The sequence below is a fragment of the Galeopterus variegatus genome, unplaced genomic scaffold (genome assembly GCF_000696425.1).
Source record: "Galeopterus variegatus unplaced genomic scaffold, G_variegatus-3.0.2 Scaffold3013, whole genome shotgun sequence".
NCBI classification, from domain to species: domain Eukaryota; kingdom Metazoa; phylum Chordata; class Mammalia; order Dermoptera; family Cynocephalidae; genus Galeopterus; species Galeopterus variegatus.
In genome coordinates this window covers 34,360-50,886 of record NW_007729124.1, presented here as the reverse complement: position 1 = coordinate 50,886, position 16,527 = coordinate 34,360, and the positions used below count along the sequence as shown (strand labels likewise).

General features: G+C 60.5%; 1 protein-coding gene across 1 annotated transcript; it reads left to right on the top strand.

Annotated features, from left to right (window-relative positions):
* Positions 1-3,176: 3,176 nt before the first annotated feature.
* GPR35 (G protein-coupled receptor 35) lies at positions 3,177-4,454 on the top strand. The gene has a single exon (XM_008583714.1). The coding sequence runs from the start codon at positions 3,177-3,179 to the stop codon at positions 4,113-4,115; it is 939 nt and encodes a 312-aa protein (XP_008581936.1). The 3' UTR covers positions 4,116-4,454.
* The last annotated feature ends 12,073 nt before the right edge of the window (positions 4,455-16,527 follow it).

The window sequence follows — 16,527 nt, the reverse complement described above, 5'->3', positions numbered from 1 at the left end:
TCTGAGATTAGGGTGAGGCTGTGATGCGGGGTCTCAGATTAGGGTGAGGCTGTGATGGGGGGTCTCAGGGCTGGGTGAGGTTGTGATGGGGGTCTAGGGCAGGGTGAGGCTGTGATGGGGGGTCTGAGATTAGGGTGAGGCTGTGATGGGGGTCTCATGTTAGGGTGAGGCTGTGATGGGGGTGTCAGAGCTTGGTGAGGCTATGATGGGGGTCTCAGAGCAAGGTGAGGCTGTGATGGGGCATTTCAGGGCAGGGCGAGGCTGTGATGGGGAATCTGAGAGTGAGGTGAGGCTGTGATGAGGGGTCTCAGAGAAGGGTGAGGTTGTGATGGGAGGTCTCAGGGTGGGATGAGGCTGTGATCGGTCTCAGATTAGGATAAGGCTGTCATGGGGTGTCTCAGATTAGAGTGAGGCTGTGATGGGGGGTCTCATAGTGTCATGAGGCTGTGTTGGGGTGTCTCAGGGCAGGATGAGGCTTTGACGGTGGGTTGGAGTCTCAAGGGTACATCTTTTGCTGGGAGCTCAGTGCAGGGGCTGAAGATTTGGACAAGGGCGACGTCCTCTGTAAGCATGCGGTCACCAAGTGTGGGAGCAACTGCACAGTAACTCAGGGGTCTCCAGGGTCAGGACTCCCATCTCACTGGGACTCTGAAATCTGTTCTGTGTGTAGTGTCTGGTATTTAAAAACTAGAATGGAAAGCGTCTGAGGGCTGCACCCGTATGTGAGCAGGAAGTTTTGTGATTCAGTTTCACTCACACCCGTCCTGGGTGCTGGGGTATTTCCATGGGGGCCAGCTCCAGAGTACCCACTGGGTGGATGTTCTCGACAGTGCCTGGGCAACAGGGATGTGTGCCCACTCCCTGCCCCCAGGTCTTAGCCCAAGGACGGGGTCTCTAGGCCAGATCCCAGGTCAGCCAAGCACCATGGGATACGCTCTCCAGACAGCAGGGGGGCTGGGAAGGAGGCTGGGGTGTGGCTGGGTGGGGTGTTGTCTTGCCGTGGGAGTAGGTAGCAGGCCCTGGAGGGGTGCCGCTGGCTTCTCTCCCGTGACAGCCTCCGCAGGAAGTGGTAGGGCCCTAAGTCACCATTTCCCCAGCCCAGCGGGCCCCGGCAGCTTCTCCAAACCCAGCCATGAGCTCCCTGAGCAGGGGTGCATGTGGAGGGGGCTGCTGGCCACCAGGGTGACCGGACTGGATACCTGAGGCAGGAGCCAGCTGGGGCATGTGCTCCCTGTGGTGGCGTCCAGGACCCCATGCTCTCTGGGCCGGACCGGGGAACATGACTTGCTGAACTTCCCTGGAGGCGCCGCACAGGACGGGCGAGGGCGTGTGAGCAGCGCTTCCTCAAGGCCTCGCCTGTGCGCTCTCCTCCCGAGTCACTCAGTGTTTGTTATACGTGAGAAATTGTAAAGACTGCAGGTAGATTTTTAAATTTTCCCTCACAAAGTATTGGGCCACACTGAGGCTAATCTGAAAGTTATAGCCCTGGGTGTGTGTGGCCCCTATGCAGCCATCGGGGGAGGTGGACATCGGGGAGGGGGCCAGTCCCAAGAGCCCCACTGTCCTCACCGCCCAGGGCCCCGCTGGTGGGGAAGAAGGCACACTGGCCTCCCGCCATGTCCTCGCCCCTCCCCAGCCAGCCCGGTGCGAGAGCGGTGGGGGGCTGACCCTGGACTCTCGGGATGGGGGGGACTTCAGGTGGGAAGTGCGGGGTGCTGATCGCATATAGCCCCCCACCCCCATCCCATGGCAGCTACTGCTTACGCCAGGCCCGGGCGCTGTCCTGCCCAACTTGGAGGAGTCAGCAGCTCCTCCCAAACAGAGCGGGTTCCCAGCACTCTGGGGGGGTGGGAGGCCTGCAGAGGGTTTCTGGGTGGGCTCTGGTGGGGAACACAGGACAGACAGGAAAGGAGGGCCCAGCAGTTGGTTCCAATGGGTTTGGGGGAGTCCTCAGAGCCTGGCCAGGTTCAGGGTCCCTCCAAGGGGCCTCAGAACCAGGGTGGCGTGAGGTGTACTTGTGAGTCAGAGAGAGAAAGTGAGTAGAATCCCTCCAAAGCGAGGAGAGAGGACGGCCAGGGCCCGCAGCCTCACACAGTGGCTGGCGAGTGTGCCCTGCTTCCCTAATAGACTGTGGGCCTGGGGCTTCCCCAGAGACCGAGTGGAGAAAACGAGCCCCAGCCAGCCCCTGCACCGATGACCCTGAGCGACTGCAGTCAGGGCTGGGGGCTCTCCGTCTCCAGGCCAGAGGGAGGGATCGGGGAGCAGAGGCAGCAGCCTGGGTCTGGGCCCACTGCCCACCCCCGTGGACTGAGCGCTCCCCTTCCATCCCCCGCCTTCAAGGGCCCAGAAAGCCCCCACAGGACACCCCAGAGGAGCCAGTGCTTGTAGAGGGAGAGGCCACTCCCAGCCACCCCCCCGTCCCCTGCCACCCGTGCTTCCTAGAGCTCAGACAGAAGGAAAAGCGTGAGGAAGTGGCCTGTGTCCCAGGGAGCCTGTTCACTGGCCGCTCCTTCCTACTGGATCCCAGGCAATGCCACACCTGTGCCACCAGTGTCCCCTTACAGTGGGGAAATCGAGGTGGTCTAGCTGTGGGGAGGCCAGGTCAGGGTGAATCCACCGTCTGCTGTGACCTGGACATCAGACCTCTGCCCAAGACCAGAAGGGTGTGGAGGGGCAGCAGGCCACCCTGGACTTTGTCCTGGGGCAGGGTCTTCGGATCCGCTGGCTGGCAGGTGGCGCCACCTCTGCTCTCCCTGCTGAGAGCTGCACACTGGGGCGAGGCTGGGGCTGAAGTGGACGTGCAGGCCTCTTGCCTCCCTTCCACCTCCCAGCAGTAGGCAGATCCCAGGAGAGGAGCGTCAGGAGATGGGGAAGAGGGACCTGCTACCAGCTCTGGGCTGGCTCACTGTGCCCACCAGCCTCTCTTGGCAGCCTTGGTTTCCCCACCAGTCCAGTGGGCAGGAGTTAGACCTTGAGAGTAACTTGGAGCTCTTCCTGGTTTCTATGATTTCTCTGGAAAGGGGACTTTGGGGCTGGTGGATGTGGGTGGGGGCTCACCTCCTCCAGCACCCCTGGCCAGAGGTGGGTGGGGCTTCGGGGTGGGCAGGGCCCGTCCCAGGCTCCTCCCCCATCTGCTCTCTGCTGACCTCCTGCTCCCCTCCAGCAGTCTTAGGACCATGAACGACACCTGCGGCCCCTCCGGTGTCCCCGTCTGGTCCCCGGCAGTCACGCACGTCCTCTACAGCTACACGGGCGCCCTGCTGGTGCTGGGCCTGCTGCTCAATGGCCTGGCGCTCTGGGTGTTCTGCTGCCGCATGCAGCGGTGGACGGAGACCCGCGTCTACATGACCAACCTGGCGGTGGCCGACCTCTGCCTGGTCTGCAGCCTGCCCTTCATGCTGTACACGCTGCAGCACCCCGCAGGGGTGGACACACTGTTCTGCCAGCTCTCACAGGCCGTCTACCTGACCAACAGGTACCTGAGCATCAGCCTGGTCATGGCCATTGCTGTGGACCGCTACGTGGCAGTGAAGCACCCACTGTGTGCCCGCAGGCTCCGCTCCCCGCAGCAGGCCGCGGCCGTGTGTGCGGTCCTCTGGGTCCTGGTGACCGTCTTCCTGGGGCTCCGCTGGTTCCTGGGGGTGCAGGAGGGTGGCTTCTGCTTCACGAGCCGCTCCCGCAACTTCAGCACGGTGGTGTTCCCGCTGCTGGGCTTCTACCTGCCGTTGGCCGTGCTGGTCTTCTGCTCTCTGCAGGTGGTGACTGCCCTGGCCCGGAGGCCGGCCTCTGGCCCGGCGCAGGCAAAGGCCACCCTCAAGGCCACCCGCATGGTCTGGGCCAACCTGGTTGTGTTTGTGGTCTGCTTCCTGCCCCTGCACGTGGTGTTGACGGTGCAAGTCCCCGTGGGGTTGCACGTCCATCCTGGCTGTGGCATCCCGGCCGCTCTCCGCAGTGCCCTTTTGGTCACCAGCAAGCTCTCAGATGCCAACTGCTGCCTGGACGCTGTCTGCTACTACTACATGGCCAAGGAGTTCCAGGAGGCGTACGCTGTGGCTGCAGACCCCGGTGCCAAGGCCCACAGGGGCCAGGACTCTCTGTGTGTGTCCCTTGTCTAGGAAACATGCCACAAGTGACGTGGACCAGGGCTCTGGGTTTCCTGGAGGCGCTTCCTGCCGCTGAAGGAGCCCCAAGATCAGCCCTGAGGTCACAGCGGGCTGTGGGCACACACCACGTGGCCCAGGTGGGCAGGGATGACCCAGGCATGGAGCCTGGAGGGCTTCCCTGCTCCCTTGGGGTCAGAGACAAGGGCAGAATCTGAGGCCAGACCAAGGCCGACCCAGGGACCCTGAGATGGGGCCACACACCCACCACCTCCGAGCTGGGCGTAGTGCCAGGCAGGGTGGGGCCTTGCTGGCAGGCTTTCTGCTGCTGCCCCCGGGCTGGAATAAAGCTCTCTGCCAGGACTCATCCTGTCAGGGCCTCTGCGCTGCCCTCGCACGACGGGCAGGGGGCGGGGAGGGAGCTTGTGGCCGGGAGGGCCAAGGGAACATCTCCCCAGAGGACTCTGGGGCTCTCACTTTGGTGCTCTTCTCCCTGGGCCCTGTCACCCTCCCCACCTCCCTGCCCCACTCCCCACCTATCTGGAGAGCTGGTGGGGTTTGTCTGCATCTCCTGGAAGGACCTCGCTAGAAGCCCGCAGCCCAGCTCTCTAGTCAAGGCAGGGCTGGGGCTGCACAGCTGTGCTGGGGTGAGGTGACAAGGGTCAAGCAGACCGGGGGCGCTGGGAGGCCGGCAGATAAGGAGGTGGCCAGGGTCTCTTGGGGGAGCATGGTCCCTTGGTCCCTTGGTCCCTCCTTCAGGAAAAGGCCGGGAGCCATGTCTGGCAGAGTCAGGGTCCAGGCGCCCACCCAGGCAGAAGCAGGGACGTCCCAGCTGGTTTCCGACTCTCCTGTGCCTTCCTGCTGGGGCCGGGCACCCAAACTCAAGTTGGAATGACCAGAGCTTTCCAGAGGCTTCCTGTGGGTGCTGGACCAGGGTGGGCCTGGACTCAAACCCTGGCTTGGAGGAGGACTTCTGGGCTCCGAGGCACAGCACACGGGTCTGGGCTGATCCCCCCTGACTGCCCACATGTGCCCATTGGGGCTGTCCTCACTGGGGTGGAGGAAGCAAAAGCTGCAGGAGGGAGAAGTGGCCCTGCCGGAGCCTCTACAGGGCCTCCCGCCGGGTGCACCGCACCGGCCCCGGCAGAGGCGGAGGGACCCCCATGCACGGCAGGGGCAGGGTGGACACTCCCTCTCTCTCCTGCCCCTCCTGGTTCCCAGCACGGTGGAGGCAGCTGGACTTCCACAAGGTCCCTGAGGGAACGCAGAGAGAGAAGACAGAGGCAGCAGCACAGTGTCCCGAGAGCTGACTGCCCAGCCTGACCGCGACCACGCGCTCTGAGTGTCCTGCCCCCGGGTCGGCCTCCGGGCTGGGCCGAGCCTCTGCCCAGTGTGAGAACAGATACAGACGCCCTGGAGGGCTTGGGGGTAGGCACACTCATTACGATCAGAGTCTCCATTAGTGAGCCAGGAGCAGGCACCCGAAGGAGAAGTGGTTCATGGTGAGGCCACCTCAGCAGGACTGTGGGGCGCACAAGCTCATCCTCCTCTGCGAGGGGTGTTCCTGGGGTATTTTATCTGGCTCGGGTCACGGGCCCAGGATACCCTGGGGAGGGTGTGGAGGAGGGGTGGGCTGGCGAGGGCTCGGCAACCCAAATGACTTGGGAACAGCCAGGGACCTGTGGGCTGTCAGCTACAGGTGACGCGCCTCCCAGGGAGTGGTGGCCTCTGCAGCCATGAGGAGCAGACAGGACTGCAGAGGTGGCTGCAGAGGACAGACCCAGGACTGGGAGGGACCTAGAGGACTGCCCAGAGCCAAGCTGCTCCTGCTCAGGGAGCTGGGTTTGATGTAGAATCTAGGCGGCTGATAATTTTCAGACAGATGCTCACGGTGTTGTTGGGAAGCCCCGTGCCATCTGACTCCCCAAATCCTATGTTTTATCTGCTTCATAGTCCCCCTCTGGAAGCTTTTAGGATGTTTCTCTATACGTAGCACTAGAGTTTCACGATGCTGTGCCCTGGCCACCGTGCTGGGAGCATGGCGTGCCCTTCCTGTGTGAGGACCGGAGCCCCAGTTCGGGGGGGGGGGCTTCTCTCTTTGGGTGACTTCCGACCGCCCGCTGCTCTCTTTCTGGGACTCCCATGAGCCAGGGGGTGGAGCTCGGGGACTGACCTTCTGTCTGTCTTATTTTTTCTATTGTCCGTCACTTTGATCTGTTCTGCCTTGTGGGGATGCCCCCTCACCTTTATTCCCCAACTCTCTTACTGAAGTTTTATTTCAGTGATTGCTCAAGAGCTTTTCCTGGTTTGGGGTATTGTTTTTTAAAAATACCATCCTGTTCTCACTTGATGGAGGCACCATCTTCTCGGATCTCTGAGGATATCACTTACGGTTATTTTTATTTTTAAAAACAACTTTACTGGGCCGGCCCGGTGGCGCACTGCTACAGTGCGCCGCTTGAGAAGTGTGGCAGGCGCTCCCGCCGAGGGTTCGGATCCCACATGCAGACCGGTTCCCGCTCACTGGCTGAGCGAGGTGTGGGAGCAACACCGAGGGTTGCGATCCCGTTGCCGGTCCCGGTCCGGTGCGGGGGCGACACTGAGGGTTGCGATCCGTTGCCGGACACGGAAAAAAGACAAAAAAAAAAAAAAAACAACTTTACTGAGGTAGAGCTGATACACAGCAGCTGCATTAGTTACAGGGTGCACCGTGGCACATCTCGACATATGTGTGCGCCTGTGAAGCCACCACCACGGTCATCACCCCAGAGTTCCCTCCTGCCCCCCGGCCCCCGACGGGCCTTGCCCACGGGCTCGCATCTCCTGGAGCTCCGCGTGAGTGGAGCCCGCAGCTGCACCAGCTCCGTCCAGCGACCTGCCTCAGCGCGGTCACTTTGAAGTCCGCCCATGCTGTGGTATCAGTCGCCCTGGTTTTGGTTTTCGTCGCTGAGTGGGATCCCCCCACAGCTGTTGCCAAGTGCGCCCCCGCTGCCTTCGCTGTCTGTCACCTCTGATTTCCTCCTCCTGTGTCCTGACCCTTCTTCCCTTGCTCCTCTCTCCTTCCTTCCTTCTGTTCTCAGGAAGCTTCTGCCATCTCTGGCCGTCCAGGCTCTGACGGTGCGGGCCAGAGCTGTGGTCAGGGTCTGCGGACAGTTCGGCTTCTCCATGATGCTCCTTGTGTTCCCAGCTGGGGGTTTGAGCCCCGTGCAGGGGGACTGAGGGAGAAGGGGTCTGGGGAGGAAGGAGCCACCACGCTGGTCATTACGGGCAGCTTCACGGAGTCTCCTGTTCTTGGCTGGGACCCAACAGCACCTGCCTCTGTGCCTGGTGTCCCTGCAGTCTGCAGGCTCCGTGGAGTTTCTCCTGAGAGCACATCTCCAGTCTTCTGTGCAGGAGGCGTGTCAGTCAGGGATCAGTGCGGGAAAAAGGAACGTCCTCAAGCAGAATGGGACCGGGACATTAGTTGCTTGGGAAATTGCTGCAAGCTCTGGCAATGTGGGTGCTGGGGTGGTGGTGGGGCACTGCCCACCCTCCAGGTCAGTCCAGTGTGGCTGCTGTGTGGGGCACCGTGTCAGGGCTGCCCCTGCTCTGAGGGAGGGGCGGCAGAAGGTAGCGTCCAGCCAGCCTGAAGGTTGGCATGTCAGGAGCTGCTGCCAACGTGGCTGCCACTTCCCCCCAGGTGACCATCTTTGTGCACAAGGTCTGACCTGGCTGAAAGCCCTCACTCACACAGAGCACAGAGGTGGCAGTCCTCACTGTCCCAGACCAGTGTGTCCACCCCAAGCCAGGCCAGCAGCACCGGCCCTCCCCCCATTGGCAGCCAGGGGGGTCTTCCGGGAGCAGGGTGTGGGGCTGGTCCTCATCTGGCCTTGTCCTTCCCAGGGCAGGGCCTGGCCTGAGTGGGGCAGCTGTCCTCGGCTGCAGCCAAGTGTGGGGTGGGAGGGGACGGTGAGTTTCTGTTTCGGGCATGTGGGATGAGTTTCTGGAGGGGTCGGGAGCGGGGGCTTCAGGAACTGCTGTACACAGAGTCTCTGGCATAGAGAGAGCTGGGGAGGGGCAGTGAATGGGAGAAGCGGCCAGGGGAGGGACACAGAGACGAGGTGAGATGACATCACGGAGTGGGGTGGAGGGCCAAGGCCGGGGGGCCGTGGAGACAGACACACATGCATGGAGAGACGGACGGAGGGTCAGCCTAAGGGGCCCCGGCTGCCAGCCCCTCCTGCTCTCCTGCAGAACAAGAGCCCCAGAGCATAGCTGGGCACCCCTTTTGGTTCCTCAGAAGGGCCCCGAGGGTGGGTGGGGGTCCTAGGGTCTTGGGGAAGGACAGTGGGCTGACCCGCCAGGAGTCTGAGGGCTCTGCTCCCAGGCCACACGGCCAGAGCAGTCAGGACAACTGGGCAGAGGGGCAGAACCCCGAGGCTGAGACCGTCAGGCTGAGCTGAACCCCCACTGAGCCCCCTGCCTGGCACATCACCAGTCCCGGCCTAGGGTACAAGGCCAGGGGGTAGGGCCCGTTGTTCACCCAGCAGGGCAAAGGAGGTGCTGGGGTCCACGGCCCATAGTCTAGAGAGGGCCTTGGTGGGTCAGGGGAGGGGATAGCATGGCCCAGCTGTGCAGGAGACCTGTGGCCGGGACAGGAGAAGGACCGAAGAATAGAGACAGAGAGAAAGACAGAGAAACAGAGAAAGACAGAGACAGAGGGACAGAGAAAGAGAGACAGAGGGACAGAGACAGACAGAGACAGAGACACAGAGAGAGAGAGGTAGAGAGGGGCTGCAGGTCCAGGTGAGGCCTGGGCGGGGTCACCACCCAGGCTCACATCCACCAGCTGAGTCTCTGCGTGCTCAGGTGGGGCGGGAGGGTGGGCTTCGGCCTCTGACCTGGCTCCCTGTGGCCCTCACCGCCTTCTCGCACCCTCTCCTGCAGCCCGGGAAGAGCTGCAGATAGCGAGCGTCCTGTCACAGGCAGCTACCGGCCTCTCCACCTGCCTTGTCCTGGTGCTGGGCCTGCTGCTCGGCTGCCTGGTGCCCTGGATGTTCTGCACATGCAGGTGGACGGGGACCCGTCTACACCGCTGAGCTGTGATGGCCCACTTCCTGCTGCTGCTGAGCCTGCCTAGGGTTCTGCACAGGCTGGGCCAGACAGCGAGGGGCTGGGGCGGGCAGGCTCCTGCAGGGCTCCTGCACAGCTGCACCCACGTGAGCGTGCACTGCATCACGCCTTTGCCTGCCCACCCGGGTGCCAACCCAGCACCCCCCCTGCCAGGCCACCCTCCCCTGTGTGGCCCTCTGGCTTCTGGTCTTCAGGGCCGTGGCCCTGCGGTGTCCTGGCTGTGTGCTGGGGACGCTTCTGCTTTGGCCGGGGCCGCAACTGCGGTGGCACTGAGACTCCTGTCTTCCCGGCTCCTCTCCTTTCTCCTGCTGCTCGTCCTGAGCTGCTGCTCCACGCAGGCGCCGGCACCTCCGTGAGTGGACACAGGTGCTGCCCCCGCCGTCACCGGCATCCTCAGGGTCCTCTGTGTGGTGGTGGCCATGTGGCCACCCTTTGCTCTGCTTCCTCCTGCTGCAGGTGGCCTTGCTGGCCGAGACCCTGGCCCAGTGCATGGGGGCGGCCTGCCCCAACGTCCAGGGGGTGCCGGCCTCCGGGCAGGTGGCCTCCCAGGTTGCCAACACGAAGTGCTGCCTGGATGCAGAGGCTACTATTAGGTGGCTAGGGGGTTCCAGGAGGGGGCAGGGGTGTTCTTGCCACGGCCTGGCCCTTCTGGAGACGGATCCAGGGTGCTCCTGAGCGTGACCACCCCGACCTCAATGCCCAGGGGCAGGCAGCCAAGAAGAGCACGGGAGGGTCCCAGGCGTGGTCTTGGCCGCTGCCCTGCCCGGGAGCCTGGCCTCCGCTAGTGCGAACCCACTCCCTTCCTCCAGGCGCCGTGAGAAACAGTCTCCCTGAGGGCTGTGTGGTCTTGGTGCATGTTGACAATTCACGGGCCCTGGGGTCAGGGGCTGCCCCCAGCAAGTAGAATTTAACTGGAAAATTAACGGGCTGCGACCGCAGGGCTCTCCTGGCCTGTGCTCAGGCACAGCCGGCCTCTCTGCACAGCTTGTCCCACCCCATCCCGGTCCCCAGGCTCGCGATGCAGAGGGACCTGATCCGTGCCAGGTTTCACCTCCAACTTCTGCCCCCACCTGTTCAGTCAGATGCTCAGGGCAGGGAGGACCCTCTGGGTGACAGGGCTCCACCCCTTGGCAGGTAGTGGGGACCGTGTCAAGGAAACACATGTTTTTCCTGTAATCTGTGGAATGTCAGGAGCTGCTGCCAACGTGGCTGCCACTTTTACTATAGATACCAAAATCCACCGGAAGCTTCAGGGTCTCTCTTCACAGGCCCCAGAGCTGTGGGGTGCTCAGTCTTCCGCGGTGTCACATTTAAAGAGATACGGCCACCAAAGTCATGCTGAAGAAACTCCTTTTTGGTTAGAAACTTGGGTTCCTAAAGAGCATCAGGAGTCTGCTCCCCAACCTGTGTGGTTCTTCTTGGCACCCCTCTCCCTCCCACCCCACGTCTCCCGGGACTGCCACAAAGGTGCCCAGTTGCAGGTGACACCCTCCACAACCTCTCGGGTCCTCCCCACGTCCGTCGGCTCAGCCTTTCCGGCTTCCTCCAGTCTTCTCCACACTTCGCTGGTCACCTGGATTCTCCTTAAGAAATGAAAGTCCGGGAACTGGCCCAGCAGACATCCCTCCTGCTGGGAAGCCCGCATGCCGAGGAAGGCCCTGACACCCCCACCACAGGTCGCAGCGTGGCAGGAGCCGTCCCAGGAGGGCAGCACGCCGAGGGCACGTGCATCCCGAATCCCTGGCCTTGGGAAAGTCATTTACCTCTGTGCCTCGATGTCTTCATCTGTTCAAGGGGCCGTTGCTGGACTGACAGGGGTGAGCGTTTCCAGTGCTCAGCACAGCCCTGGGGACAGATAGAAGGGCTGCCTGTCCCCTTACTGGACCAGCTCCACCTTCAAGGTCCCACCAGAGACACCTCCTTTGGGAAGCCCTGCTCAGGCTCCCAAGGACCTCATGTTTGTCACTGGCTGAGCCCAGTGGCCCGGTGACATGTCTGTGCCCCCGTATCTTGGTCCCTCAGATGGAGGGCCCTCAGATGGGGTACCCTGCCTCTCCCCGATTCCGCCTGAGCCAGAGGGTCTGGCCCGGAGTCGAGTCGAGGATTAGCACAAGCACTTCTGCTAACGACTGGGCAGCAGGTTCTAGAAGGAAGCCCAGGCAGGAGACAGTCCTGAGGAGCTCTTGCTGGGGGCTGGAGCCCCCAAATGGGCTGGGGATGTGTGGGGCTGGGGAGCAGAGGTGGGTGCTCCGACAGCGCGGGTGAGCCTGGGTGAGGGGAGGAAGCAGTGGGGAGCGAGCCAGGCTCACAGCCCAGCCCCTGCCCCGTCCCCCCGTCCCCAGGCTGCCCAGCCGCGGCCTGCCTGAGCCTCTCCTCGCCTCTCCCGTCCGCCCGTCCCCCACGACCCTGCCCACAGCATCGGCGAGCAGCCTGCCTTGCTGCGGACAGCTGTGGGCCACCCTCGGCCTCCCAGCTGAGAGAGAGATTCTGGAGGGCAGGTCCCTCTGGCCTCTGCAACCCTCGTCCCAGCCGTGGCCCTGGGGACATGGGAGCCTGAGGCTGCCTGTCTGTGTGGGCTGTGCGGACGTTCTCTCACCCTTGGAGCAGCTTGTCTCTGTGGCTCTGTGGCCACGGAGCCTCCACTCTGGCTTCAGACAGCAGGGGCGACCCCAGAGCCCTGACACTGGGGAAGCCAGCCCCTGGCCGGGCTTCAGCAGTGAGGGGCGAGGATCAGGGCAGAAGCTGGTCGGCCGGGGCTGTTCTTGCCTCCCAAATCCACGTCCTGCCCAGGGCCTGGCCATCAGCCAGGTGCGTGGTCCCCAGGCCATGGGGAGTCACTCTGCTGTGTCAGACCCAGTGTTCCCTTCTGCCCCACCCTCCTGCCTGCTGCTCACATACATGGGAAGGGGGGTGTCCCCCAGTTCCCCTGGCTCAGCTCACCTTGGGTGTTGCTACGGGTCAATTCCAGGCTTTGACTCCATAGGGAGGAGCCATAACCTGGACCTGCCACTGGGGCTCACCTCGCATTTGGGGCCCAAACACTGGTCTCTAAGCACTGAGGCTCCCAGGCCAGGGTCAGTCCTGGAGATGGGTCTCTGCTGCGGGGGGATGGGTTTCAGTCCCTCCTAACATGGGTCGGGGCAGAGTCCCTGCTGAGAGGAGCAGCGTGGTGCACAGAGTGAGTGGGGACTCCCCAGGTCCTCTCAGCTTGACCTCCTGGGGTGACTCCCATGCTGGGGATGACCGGGATGGGGTGGGCACGCTCCCCACCCTCAGGCATCTTCTTTCAGACAGGGATCCCCAGGTCTCCCCAACAACCAAGTGAGCGGAGGGTGGGGGGACTGGTCTGCTTGGGCCCCCCTCTGAGTGATCTGAGAACAGCTTTTTTTTTTTGTCCTTTTTGAGACCGGCCGCACCGCGCTCAGCCAGTGAGTGCTCAGCCAGTGAGCGCTGTGAGCGCACCGGTCATCCCTATATAGGATCCGAACCCGCGGCAGGAGTGTCGCTGCTGCACTCCCAGCGCCGCACCCTCCCGAGTGCGCCACGGGCTCGGCCCTGAGAACAGCTTTAAACGCTTCTCCAGTCTCAGCCTTGTGGGAATGCAGGAACCACGGCCTTGGTCCTTCTGTCTTTGTGACGCTGTCAGCCCAAATATTGGACCAATATTGTCCCAACTGGCCACTATGTCACTGCCAAGATGTTGTGGCAGCTCTGCCTCGCATTTCAATTCAGGGTGATGAGGGTCTGGAGGGTCCCGGGAATGCCCTGCTGCCTAAACGGATATCTGAATCGCGTGGCATTGGCTTCAGGACCCGGAAATGAGAAAAGTATTGAGGGGACAGGAAAAACAGCCACCCGTGGCATGTGAGATATCAATGCCCACCAGCCAGTGACTGCTGGGAAGGCTCCTGTGATGAACGGCCAGTGCCTGGGTCGTCACCGGCCGAGTAGGGGCTGCTCTGCGCAGAGGGGAGTCAGGGGGACTCACTGCAAGGTGTGGGCTTGTGTAGGGGACCTAGGGAGGGGCCCAGAGGAGCAGGCATGGATTGGGTGTGTCAGAAGGGGGGCAGTTAGAGGACGGTGCTCCTCACCTGTGTCCTGCAGGGCGGGGGTGCAGCCCAGCGAGAGCTGTCACTGGATGACGAGGCACAGCCTGTCACCTGGGCCGGGAGGGCCCCAGCAGCAGGTGCGTGGTACTGTGTGCTGCCTTGCTTTTCCGCAGGCAGAGAGAGACCCTCCCCTGCTACACACATTCTGTGAAGGTGCTCGTGGCTCACGGGGGACACCCCAACCTAGGCGGTGGAGCCAGGCCATGCACCGGGGCCCTCCGCGACGTGAAAGCTGCTTTCCCTCTCACTGCCCCTCTGCTAAGGGCAGTTTTAGGCAGACAGGGACACGTCTGTGACATCAGAGCTGCCTTGTTGGGATTCTGCTTTTTCTCAAGGGCGTCTGCAGAAAGTTGCCGCAGTTGGACTAGAGCTGGCGCATGCTGTTCCTCTTGTCAGGGGTGAGTCTCCGGGACAGGCAGTGACAGAAACAGAGTGACGGTCAGTCCCTGCAGGCAGCAGGCTGTGGGGCCAGGGGTCTAGGTCAGTGGTCAGCAAGCGTTTTCTATAAAGGGCAGATGGTAAATATTTTCAGTCCCCTTTGCCGCTAGTCCAGCTGCCACTGGGGCCCGACAGCAGCACAGAGGGTCTGGACAGACGGACGTGGCTGAGCCCCGACAGCCTCCATTTGCACAGAGGCAGGGGCTGCACGTGGCCATAGCTGGGGGACCCTGGAGGGCTCGTCCAAACCAGGAGGGTCTGTCTTGGAGGCCCTGCTGGCTCTTTTCTTCCAGCCCGTGCGTGGACTCTTCTACTCGAGCTGCAGCCTTTATGGAAGTGGATTTTTTGCCGTAGAAAAACTCCCCCTTGGCATGGCCAGAGCCCCGCGTGTGTCAGGACACCCGGGACAGGGAACTGAGTGAGGCTGTGGAGCTTCCAGCTCAGGAGCAGCAGCCCCTGAAGAGGCCGAACCATGAGGGCACCGAGGCCTTTGGGAGTGAGCGCCAGTCATCTGAGCAGCGAGTGGCCTGGTCGCCGAGGCAGCATGTTCCCTGAGGGGAGGTGACAGCCCCTGTGCTCAGTTCACAGTGGCACCCTCAGCCAGCTCTGCTCTGAACAGGGCACACTGACCCTGGCAACGCGGAGCCCACTTGACAACACGCCCTCCCCTGGTGACTGTGGTTCTGCTGAAGCCCCTCAGGACAAGTATGTGGTTCACATGGGGCCGTGAGCAACCTTTCTAGATTAGGGTTGGGGGCAAGTATGTTGTCCACATGGGGCCAAGTGCAACCTTTGTAGACTGGGGGCTGTGGCAAACACAAGAGTGGGACTTACGTGCCAGGAGTGAGCTGGGGAAGGAATCTACCCTTGAGACATTTAAAGGATCTGCTGCTAGAGGCTGGCCAGCAGGGTCTGAGGACAGTCACAGGCAAGCCCAGTGATAAGGCGATGGGAAAGATAGAGGCTGGGGTCTGGAGAGAACAAAGGCTGAACAATAAACAGGTCTGCAGCTTGGGGTGAAACAGAGCTCCCCACACCCTCACAGCGTACGCTGTCTGCTTCTGTAGAATTGCTTGCTTAAACTAAGTAACTCCATTTTGCCCCCTGTCTGACCTGCAGACTACCCCCCTTCTGCATGAGAAACTGTTGACCTTCTCATAGAAACAAAAGCAATTGCATAGAAACAGGAGCCATACACAGTGAACTATTACATGGGAACAGGAACCATACACAGTGAAAACTTGCGTGCTCGGTTGCTCGAACGGCTCATTCTAGACCTCTGTGACCTAGCTCCCTAGCTTGCTTTGTGCACCTGGACAAACCCTTGTGCCAACGGGATGTGGTTTTGCCTTTAAAAACCCCACAAGACCAAGGCCCAAGGCTGCTCTTCCTTGGTTGCTCCTTGGGAGACAGTCACTGGCCAGCTGGAGTGAATAACCTGCCCTTTTCTGTACGAGTGGTGTGTAAGTGCATTCTTGTGGGAGGGGGCCTCACAACATTTTGGGGGCCCCAGTGAGATCCTTTCTCTCGTGAGTATATCCCTCCCTGCACTTATCTCCTAGGAGAAGATAGAGAAGCTGTTCCTCTTCTCCCTGGAGGCAGACGAGGCACTTTACTCTCTCACCAGGTTGGTGAGACCTCAGTAAGGGATGGTACACCAATTGGTGGACTTAGTGGGAGGCTGGACCCAGCATTAACCCCCCTAGTCCTTGGGCTCCTGAGACGTTGCTCGGCCCAGGGGTAATTTGGATTTGGGACTTGCAAGTCAATAGGAATTGTGCTTCCGTGTTTCTTGTTCGTCTTTGTCATTGTGATTGTTGTGTCTGTAGATATCTTACAGTAATTTTAGACGTGGCCACTTGTCTGTCTTTTGCATGTTGCCAGTTGTGTGTTTTTGTGTGTCACTAACTGTGATCTTATATAACAAATGGGACAAAATTCCTCCAAACAGGTCTATGGGACAACCCCCTTACATACAGGTTTGGATTGATATAATCTCTGAAAAGCCATCATGACTAAAAAAGTGCCTTTAAAAAAATGTCCCAGGGGCCGGCCTGTGGCTCACTCGGGAGAGTGTGGTGCTGAGAACACCAAGGCCACGGGTTCGGATCCCATATAGGGATGGCCGGTTAGCTCACTGGTGAGCGTGGTGCTGACAACACCAAGTCAAGGGTTAAGATCCCCTTACCGGTCATCTTTTAAAAAAATAAAAATAAAAATAAAAAATAAAAAAATGTCCCAAAGTGAATGAAAATAGAACACCATGTGTGCTTTTAACTAAGCCTCCTCTTCCAGCTTCTCCAAAGAAGAGCACCTCCCCCACAGTGCCTCCCGTACTCTCTGACGCCTCTGAAGACCCAAGGTGGCTTGAAAAATTAAATGTAAGCTAAGAGTATTTCCTTTAATAATTTCTTCTCCCTTCACTAGAGAAGATTTAAAAATTTGGGGAAGGTTGATGATAAGTTAAACAGCAGTAGTTCATAACAGCAATGGCTTAATCTCTGAATATACTGTAACTAAAGAAAAGAATTTGGAAAACTGTTGTAGGACTGCTAGATTAGTCCCGGAATGTCAACCTCATTTTTGATTTATTGGTTTTTGTTCCACTCATGGAGAAAATGGGGAAAACATTACTTTTAAGTTGGTTGAAAGCATTAACTGACAAAACACTTCAGAAAAATGTGAATTAGGGGGCTGAGAAAGCGAACTCTGTCCATTACTTTAAACGATATACAGCCTTATGAACTCCACAGTGTAACAGTTGTCAG

Bases quoted from the DNA above. Each gene is read 5' to 3' on its own strand.
- GPR35 (XM_008583714.1), top strand. From the start codon at position 3,177: ATGAACGACACCTGCGGCCCCTCCGGTGTCCCCGTCTGGTCCCCGGCA.